We start from the raw sequence: 10,466 nt of genomic DNA, 5'->3' as shown, positions 1-10,466 counted from the left end.
TATATATATATAACTTTTAGCTACATTTTTGCTACTTTTAGCTATCCATTTGCAACCTTTCTGCTACGTTTACAAAGCTCTATTTCTACTATTAGCTTCTAATAGGCATTTTGCTACATTTAGGAGCTCCGGGTCCTCTGCACTCTGCTGCAACCTAAACTGTAAGGTCTCCTGTGCTCTGTGACTTCCTCATCTCTCTGAAACTTCTCCTGACTCAGAGAAACTCTCAGCTGCAGCTCTGTCAAATCTCTGCAGTCTGACTCTTGAGCTGAAAGCACAAATCCACACTGGCCTCATTCACAGACACGGTTTGCCATCGCGGGTCTAAAGTATGCAGCGTTCATTGAAAATGCTGAGCGTTGTGTCTGCGTTGCAGTTTGGCCGATTGTGAGGAGCTGTGAGCTGAAACTGATGAAAACCTCTTTTCACTGTTCAGATCCTCCCTCACAGAGCTGAGACTGAGGACAGGAGGAGGGACGGTGGGCTGTAAGGGGCTTTGCCTCAGACCTCATCTATATTCTAAGACCTGAGGTTAATTCTCCTGACTCAGCAGAACCACATGCAGGGCTCTGCATCGTTCCGCCTCCATCACTCAGCTGATGAGGAGGAAGGTGGGTTTCAGACTTGATGTGGAGCAAATAATCTTTCAGTTTTTGTAATGAAATATGGACTCACCAGCCTCTTAATGTTCACCTTCCTAGTCCTGAAAATGTGAGCAGGTTCTCTGGACTGGTTTTTCTTTGTTAAACACGTTTCGTCTCTCCTTTAAGAGACTTCTTCACTCTGAGGAGCTACAGGTGAACTCAGCTTTATAAGAAGTTCTTTCAAATGTTTACCAATGACAATCCAACGTGTTGTTCGAGGACCGTCAGCCTCCCGATCATTAGGCTGATGGTCCTCTGTGAACAGCAGGGATAATCTGGCCACTAAGGATCACATATGTGACATCAGCACCACATGTTTTTATCAGACTGAGTGTGCAGACCTCTGAACCTCTGGTTTCTAATGTCCACATGCAAACACAAAAAGGAGAATTCTCAAGTCTCCACTGTGGTCAAAGTTTTTATTATTCCTCGTTTTCAATAATATTAAACAGTTTACGTGTGCATGAAAGGACAAATTGCATAAAAATGTATTTGGTTCCCCAGATATCGGGCTTCTTGTGGTGTAGGCCTAAAATCCTGCTAAATTTAAAACTTTATAGCCTCACACACCGACAACTGAACTAACAAAGCAAAAACAAGACAGAACAAGTATTTGACAGCAATGAGGCTGTTAGACCAGGCTGTCCCTATTAAAAGTAAAACCATAGCTAAAAATTCAAATGGGCAAAGTTTTAGCTAAAAGCTAAAGTTAGCAAAACAGCAGCTGAAAGCTTTAAGGAGCATAAAACAAAGTCGATATCCTGAGAATGAACTTAGAAGACAACATTTCTGAAGGAACTGAAGTCCAAATGTAATTCTTTGTGGGAAAATATTTGTAAATAAAGTTCAATTATTCAATAAAGTAAAAGTTACGATGCTAAAACACGTCATAGTACTTCCAATCAAAACATACATTTTGGTTAAAATAGCACAATGGATCCTGAAGTAGTTTGTTTGTCATAAATGTCCAGAAGAAACTAAATCAGTGGTTCCCAAACTTTTCAGCTTTTGACCCATAAAATACCAGCAGCAGAGACCTGAGCCCCCAGCTGTTGTCAGTTCATAAACATTGTTTTCATGTCAAATAAACAAGCACTAGTAGCATCATTTATTACACTATTTTTGTCCATTTTAAGTACACTAACGTTATTCCTTTGTAACGACAAAGGCAGAAAAATAATTGTTAGTGTCATTTATTCAGAAAATATTTTCAGGACCCCACCTTGATGTTTCCGGACCCCACTGTGGGTCCCAACCCCAACTTTGGGAACTCCTTATTTCTGAACTTCCATCAGTCTTTTTACATTATACCCATCCATATCAAGAAAGTATTTGGTTTGATAAATGTGTAGTTGGTTTTGCTGTTCCTCTAGCTTTAAATAGTATGGTGTTTAAACACGTGTGTATATTATTGTTGTTGTTGTTGTTGTTTGTGTCTCAGGTTCTCCTGGCGCTACCAGCTGCGTGAGTTTAAGAGCGAGTTCCGTGTGGTGGCTGTCGACATGCGTGGCTACGGAGAGTCGGACCTGCCGCTCTCCACCGAGAGCTACGGCTTCGATTACCTGGTGACCGATGTGAAAGACATCGTGGAGTACCTCGGTGAGAAAAACAGCAGGGAGGAACAGGAACAGGACGGTCTTTATATTACTCTGCAGTTTGTGTTGTGACAGTAGTGTCAGGAACAGGCTTGTTTATCTGTCCTAATCTTTGGACAGCCCCCCGGGCCGGCAGCACAGCAGGACCACCCTCCTGTGACTCAGGCAGAAGCTGACTGCAGGCTAACACAGGGAGCAGGCTGGGGACCGGCGTCAGCTGCCAATTAGCTGGCTGCTGCAGCACTTTCTGCTCCTTTTGTGTCCAAAATACACCAGTTTTCTTATTTTAGCTCCTCTGACGGGCTCTGTTTATTTTTAGCACCTAAATGTCAGGGAAGATTCCAGTTCACAACTGTGCACCACAGTGTTCCATCGGATAGTTTGCACCAATTAAAAGAGAACAGAGCTAATTAAAATGTTTTTTAAGGTTTTCTACTTCATTTGTTTATTAAAGGGGCAATATTTTGTGTTTCTCAGGCATGTATTTAAATACTGTACCATAATAAAGTATCTATGTCACCGTTAGCTGTTACTAAAATGCTGTTTTTATGTTTAAACAGAAAATAAACGTATCTTCTCATCACTTCTTCTTCTAAACGCCTTAAAATTAGCCTGTCTCTTTAAGAACCACCTTCTGCTTCTGTCTCGCCTATTTCAGCGTGCGCTGGGGGGGGGGGGGCACGATGCAGTTCACTTGGCATCTGAAAATACATTTCCTCAAAGGTATTTTGAATCTGAAAAGAGCTTCACTGAGTGAGAAGTAGTGTTAAGAGCTCAGCAGACAGTTTCACTTTCAGTTTCAGTTTCACCCTGCAGGAGTCATGGGCGGGGTGTGTGGGGAGGAGGAGGATGGGTGGGGGGTGCTCCGCCATGAGGAAGTTCGGCTTAAAGACACGTCCCAGGGGCGTTTCTGGTACCAAAAGGTGTTTCTGGTCCCCACCTGTCGTTTTGCTCCTCAGCATGGTTTCCTAAAAACACTGCAGGATTTCTCAAACATGCATGAATGAGTCAGAGCAAGGCTTTGGGCATGTTTTTTATGAGAGTATAACATTATAATATGATATAAAACTCAAAAAAGTTGATTTTACATGATATTGCCCCTTTAAGACTGATGTTTACACATTTGAAGAGGAACAAACACTTCAGATGCACTTTCTCTTCTTTTATATTTAGTTTTATGTTGAAGAAATAAGCTGGTAATATAGTAAACATAATCTGTATTCAAGCTCGTAAAAAGAATCATTGGAGAACCAAACACAAACTGTTTGTTCAATGATGACATATCTACATACAGCAAGCTCTTTTGTCTATATTTCAGAAAACTTATTTATCTTCTACCTTTGGCACCATCAATACTTACAGTGATACTTTTCTTCACTTTGTCAAGTTTGTCTCTGCTTGTTGAAAATTTTAAAAAAGCATGATGCTGCCATTGCCATGCCTCACTGTGAGGATGGTGTCAGCCTCATTAGATGTGATACATTTGAACAGTTTTGTCCTTGATGGCCTGAAAGTTTCCTTTTATTCTCATCTGACCTCTTTTTCCACACGTTTGGTGAAGAAATTGTTACTAATCTGCTTCAGTTTTTAAGATCCACTTTTAAAACGTTGCCTGTACCTGCTGGAGTCAACCCTTAGCATAAAACTTTCAGGAAGGAGTTGTTCAGCGTACGTTATAACCCTGCTGAAAATGGATACAACAGTCATCTGATGTTAGAAAACACAAAAAGTATTATAACTGTAAAAATCAGCAGAGGTGTAACATAATGAGGTACATTTACTTTGTTACAGTACTTAAGTATGTTTCGAAGGATCTTTATTTTACTAAGTATTTCTTCAAAACTTTTACTTTTAATTTGTTATAGTCAAAATATAAAAAATGATACTTTTGTTACTTTACTTAAAACTGAACACCTCGTTACACATTGCAGTTTTAAACCTGACTAAACTCATCATTAAACAGTCTAAAAAAACACGAAGGGTTGAATTTATTTACCCAAGTTAGGCCAACTGGTTCCACCAAACTGAGCTGAGTAAATTAATATACTTTACATATATATATACTCGTCTCTGTTTTCTCAGTGTTCCTTTAGTACAGGGCTGTTGAACAGGTGGCCCATGGGCCATGTCCAGTCCACGGGTGACTTCCATCTGATCCACCCAAAATTTTTTTTCTTAATTTGAGAAAAAATACATTTTAAATCAATTTGAAATTTTACATTTAAGCAAATGTAAAAGTTAAAAGATACAGTAATAATGCTCATTATGTTTCACACTGCAGTGTTTCACCTACCTTTAATGGACAATGCTCCTAGCAACCCCCACCCCCACAGTGGGTCTGTCCCTGGTTTTGAAAACAAAAAAAAATTTATTTTATTTATTCATTTAGTTTTATTTTTTAGAGTGGTCAATCGGTAAATTAAACTACATATTGAGCAAGATATTGTTAAAAAGCTGATAAGATTGAGTTACTGTGCAGCCAGTCTGCATTAATGGTACTAAAGGAAAAAAAAATTGTATAGGTCTTATGGACGGGTTCTTCTCTAATGAAACGTTTCGTCTCTCCTCCAAGAGACTTCTTCAGTCTGAGAGTTTCAGGCAAAATTCAGGCTTTTAAGCHCTGCCTCCATGTGACTGATACTCACATCACATGGCTATTGTTGACACCTRATTAACACCTATTGTTAACAGGGGGTGGAGTGATACTGGCAATAGCAGCGCTGTAGGAGGGGGACAACTGGAAACGAAGGCCTCCATCTCTGTTTAATGACGGACGGTCTTTCTTCACAAAAATGGCTTCTTTTACTCCTCTCTCAAACCAACGTTCCTCTCTATCAAGAATGAGAACATCCTCATCTCTGAAAGAGTGACCGCTGGCCTGTAAATGAGTGAAAACTGCAGAGTTCTGGCCATTAGATGTAGCTCGTCTGTGTTGGGACATTCTTTTGAACAGTGGTTGCTTTGTTTCCCCGATGTATAACTGGTCGCAGTCCTCCTGGCACTTAACAGCATATACAACATTGCTCTGTTTGTGCCGGGGCACCGGATCTTTGGGGTGAACCAGCCTTTGCCGTAATGTGTTTTGGGGTTTGAAAGCCACTGGGACATCATGTTTAGAAAATAAACGTCTCAGTTTCTCCGAAACACCCGCAAGAGAAGAACCCGTCCAGAAGACCTATACAATTTTTTTTTCTTTTTGATTTTTTACCTGGATTACTGAGATGCATCAGGTACTAAAGAGGTTTTCTTTTGTTTTAGTTACACAAGGTACTTTACCTGCACCTTAAACTGAACACTAGTTGTATTCTTAGTTTTGTTTTCAGGCAGACAGCAACATCGTCGTTATTTTGACTTTTGGGTTTTACTGAGCTCTTCTGGACAGTGCTGTTGTTTTCTCAGGGCTAAATTATGGTTTTTAGAGATTATTGTTTTCACCTGAGTGCATTAAAACAATTACCGGTAGTAATTTTACTTTCCTGATAGCAGTTTTATGACTTTTACTTAAGGACTTTTCTTGTCAATCATTTTCTGTTAAGGTATTTTTTACTTTTACTTGTGTACATTATACACCTCTGAAATTCAGCGTGGTAGTGGCTGAAAAGTCACCCTCGTCACACGGTCTGAGCACTAACAGATCTTTCAATAGCATTTTATTTACAAGTTTTGACCAGAGCTGCTCTTTCTCTTCTCATCATGAGATGATTCTAGTCTGGTAACTGTAACTTTAAAAGAGTCAAATCAATTCAGGGCAAACTCCACATGACAGCACGGCACAAACCTTGTTCACAGCTGTTAATTGATGTTTTCCTGTGAAGTCAAGCCGATGGCAGGAAACAAGCTGATTATCAGTCAGTATCGATGTTTGGCTCGTTTATCTGCAGAGTCCAGTCAGCCCAGAGTCAATGCAGTTCTCTGTAAATATCCTCTAACAGATTGGAAGCCCATCGCTCATAAAACATTTATATATTTATTGTCTTAGCATGCTTTATAATGGATCTTTGGAAGCTTCTTGTGTTGTTCAAGCTGTCACTGTCAATTACTTAACCAGGCTGTTAGGAGCCAGCCACTCAATAATGCATACTGATGTGCAAATCATTCACTTAATAATCACTTAAGCAGAGGGAAGCTTGCTCCGATCGGATAATAAGTCCAGCCTGACTACAGAATGCTTTACACACTGCTGTTCACACCCACAGTGATTTAAACTGTTTTTATTTTAGAAACAGAACAGATTCCTCAGTAAACACAAACAGGCCCAGCTTTCTTTCGCTTCAACCAAAAGCAGCTTACAGACTGTGAAAGCACCATGAGGTGTTGGGTAAATCATTTACTGAACAGCATGTTGAAAAAGTCTCCTGACTTTTCTACGTTTTGTCAAGCTACAACCACAAACCTCAAATCATTTACTGGGATTTTATGTAATGGAAGTGGTGCTTAGTTATGACGTGGAAGAAAAATGAGACGCGTGTTTTTTTGCTTTTTATTCGCAGCTCCCACTCACGTGAGTCAATGCAGAACTGGTGTTTGCTACGAGTCTTTTGGGGTTTGTCTTTATCAGCTTTGTACATGTAGAGGCTAAACTCTTTTGCTGCTCACCTCACCAGTTTTTATGTTGCCACAGATTCTCAGTTGGATTCAGGTCTGGACTTTGACTGGTCTGTTTTAACAAATTAATATGTTTTGATCTAAACCAGGGCTGGCCCTAGCAAACTTGGTGCCCTAGGCAAGATTTCAGGTGGTGCCCCCTGTTCAGTTCCCTAGATCTCACAACTAATTTACATACTTTGACATACTAAATTAAATAGCTTAGTCTTATATATATTTTTTTTATTAAATTTTTTGTCAGTTGTGTTTATTATGAAATTGGTCTTAAATTTAATTTCACTTGGCATTAAAAAGTCTTAAAAGGTCTTACATTTAACTTGCCTTAAACTGTAGGAATCCTTTTTCAAACTGGAAAAAAAACAACAATAATTATATGAAACACTTATATCCTGATACATTTTAACCCTTTTCCCTAGTGCTGCTTTGAAGAATATGGAAGACGTGTGAAAAGGTTGAAGAGGTGTGAAGATTTTTTAAGGCACAAAAGGATTTGTTAACACAAAGAACAGGATTAACTTGTAAGGATTGTTAGTTTAATCTGATCAGAACGATACTCAGGTCTTAGTTTATTTTGATTGTCTGCAAAAAAATACTTTAAATGGGTGTAAAAGTCCTGAGAAAGAGAAAACCTTAACATGAGCAAGGGCATCCAATTAGTTTTAGATTCATCCGTCTCTTTTTCTTGGACAACAACTTGTTTATTGTGTTTCTCTCCAGGGTACAACAGATGCTGCCTTGTAGGCCATGACTGGGGCGGGACGGTTGCCTGGCTGTTTGCCATCCATTACCCTGAGATGGTGACGAAGCTCATCGTCCTGAACTGTCCTCATCCGTCTGTGTTCACAGGTAGGATTTCTGCAGCCTGAGCGTGTTCTCACACATCTTTCTGCTGCCTTCTCTTCTGTCTGTTCTGATTAAACAGGCTCTTCTTGGATCATTGCTGGAATTATTACCGTTAATTAGGCTGTCTCATTACTTCAACTGCACGTTGGCATCCAGCTGGCAAATCCTCTTCATCCTTCGAGGGGGGAGAAGATGATGAGAAGCTAATTACAGCAGGTTCAATTGGTGCAGACAGGGCAGCCGAGTGGTCTCACACCCACAGCCTCACCCTGTGTGCAAACTTTGCTTTAATTTAAAACAAATGAACGTTTCTCTCGTCTGGTTTTTGTTTTTCTCCTCCAGATTATGCCCTGCGCCACCCGAGCCAGCTGCTGAAGTCCAGCCACTTCTTTTTCTTCCAGCTGCCCCGCTTCCCGGAGCTCATGCTCTCCATCAACGATTTCAAGGTGGTCTCTCGTGTGTGGGCTTAGGAGCTTTCAAGGTCAAGGTTTTGTGTGCGCGCGCGCGTGCATGTGTGTGTCCATATGCCGGTGCAGTGGAGTGTGTGACACATTCTTGCATAGTCTGTTTGTTTTTGTTTTCATCCACCGATGAAGGTGAGAGGACAACAATGTTTGTTTTTGTTTTCTGTTATTTAATTTTTTATTTTTTTAGCAAAAAAAATGTTTTAACAGTTTTACAGATAATGATGTAAACATTTGGTGCATTAGTTGCTGAGAATTATTCACAATACAAGCTTAAAGTGCAACTAACTGAGCCACATCATTGCTGACAGCTTGAGCATGAACAACTGGAGCCATCCTGTTTGTTTGCAAAATATCCTATGAACCCAACACTTGCTGGTACAAAGCTCCGCCCATTTACACAAAGCTCCTCCCCGGAGCTCAGTCTGCAGCCAAGCTCCTGCCCCACAGAGCACCCCTCCCCCACGCTTCCCCCTCACAGCTCCATCAGATTAATGACAGGAGAAAAATTTCTTGAAACTCATTTCAAAACATATTTTAAAAATGGCGGATTTTCAGGATTTTGTTGCAAAACGTAGCTTCCTATTTTACTGTATTTATTGTTTTTGCAAAAAGTATCTTAAAGTTATCATTCATAAATGAGAGGATGACTGGGGGATATATGACCAAACTGAAACATCTTGTAAGAGCCTCTGTACTCGCTCCGGTTCTTCAGCAAAACAAAAAACAAAAAGCTACTTTCTGTGTCTGACAGGTGCAAGGTTATAATAGTTTAAAACTATACTATAATGAAAAATCCTAAACTTGATTGTAGTATAGAACTGAACTATGTGCCTTGAAAATACATAATATCCCCCTTTAATAAAACTTACAGGATGAACTTGGAGGCAACTCTGCTCAAGCTGTCTGTCACAACTAATCAACTTTAACTAAAAATGTCTAAATTCTTCACTTTTGCTGCTTTTGAGCTAAACTTTGGTGCATTACTAATCAGCATTAGTTTGTTTTGTTTTAGTAAAGCCCATCTTCTCAGTCATTTCCTGTTTAATCTCTTCTCTTCCTCACTAAATTTAAACATTTAGAAATGTTTTGTCAAGCTCAGTGATCAGTGATTTCTGTGTGAACAGTGAAAGCTCTGAAAGGTTGTGCTTCTCTGATTTTAGATAACAACGGGGATGTTGTTGATTTTACTAATTAACTGTGGAAATGCTGACATATGCTGGAGCTGGAGTTCTCAGAATTAGAAACTCAGCGTGAGACACTGCCGAGCCAGCAGAGTGTCAGCTCTGCCTCTGAAGGTCGTCGGGGCTGATCTCCTCTCGTGTTACAGCTGAATTCTCCACAGATGAAAGTGTCCTAGCCGAACGCTAACCCGACGTTTCCTGCTGTCTCTGCTGCAGGCTCTGAAAGCCTTGTTCACCAGCCGCAGCACAGGGATCGGGAGGAAAGGCCGGTGGCTGACTGCAGAGGACCTGGAGGCCTACCTGTACGCACTGTCACAGCCCGGAGCTCTAACAGGAGCCCTCAACTACTACAGGAATGTCTTCAGGTAGCAAATTCACTGACGTCTACACTGATCAATTCAAGGTCTCGTGAAATTTATAAAAAAAATAATAATAGTGGTGGGGAAATTATTTCATTTTGTTTAGTAATAAGAAGTGGTAAAGATTATACAACCCTAATATTGACAAAGTTGGAACGCTGTGTGAAATAAACAAAATACTGAATGCAATGTTTTGTAAATCTCATAAAGTTATATTTTATTTATAATGGAACACAATAAACTAGGGGTGTTTTATCAAACTGAGTACAAGTACTTCAGTTTGGGTAGAAATTCAACATTACACAATGACTTTAAAAACACTTTTCTTTTATTTAAAACAAGGTGTCTCTGCTTCCTTATGGACCTACAGCCCCTCTGACTGGATCAAATCAAATATTCAGCATATGTACTGTTGAAATATTTAGAAGTGTTCCACCATTACTTGTAACATTAGACATTATATGCAAAAATACTGTCGGCTGTTTAGTTTTTAGAAAGTTTTATATTTATATTGTCACACGGACGGCACCATTTGAATAACGCAGAAAAGCATACTGGGTAAATGATGATGTTCTTTAGGTTTTCCAGTGTGAGCTCTTATCCACTCTGAAGGTTAATCTTGGACAATATCTGACGTTCAGGACTTTTAAATGAAACCAGAGAGCGTTGACTGAGAGGAGAAGGTAGAAATGACTCAGCCTGTAACTGAAAATATGGATGGAGGACAACAGAGCTGCTTCATGGAAGAACCTCAGCTTAGCCTGTTAGCTTT

At 39.9% G+C, this 10,466-nt stretch overlaps 1 protein-coding gene across 1 annotated transcript in view; it reads left to right on the top strand.

Annotated features, from left to right (window-relative positions):
• ephx4 (epoxide hydrolase 4) overlaps nt 1–10,466 on the top strand; it is a 24,754-nt gene that overhangs the window by 6,870 nt on the left and 7,418 nt on the right. Inside the window, exons 3-6 of the mRNA XM_014025110.1 lie at nt 2,086–2,243; nt 7,562–7,690; nt 8,030–8,133; nt 9,552–9,700. Coding sequence (XP_013880564.1) covers nt 2,086–2,243; nt 7,562–7,690; nt 8,030–8,133; nt 9,552–9,700 — 540 coding nt within the window. The remainder of the gene's footprint in view (nt 1–2,085; nt 2,244–7,561; nt 7,691–8,029; nt 8,134–9,551; nt 9,701–10,466) is intronic.

Source organism: Austrofundulus limnaeus, unplaced genomic scaffold, assembly GCF_001266775.1.
Source record: "Austrofundulus limnaeus strain Quisiro unplaced genomic scaffold, Austrofundulus_limnaeus-1.0 Scaffold456, whole genome shotgun sequence".
Classification (NCBI taxonomy): Eukaryota; Metazoa; Chordata; class Actinopteri; order Cyprinodontiformes; family Rivulidae; genus Austrofundulus; species Austrofundulus limnaeus.
Note: the sequence above shows the minus strand (reverse complement) of the source record. Positions and strands in the feature narration are given on the sequence as shown.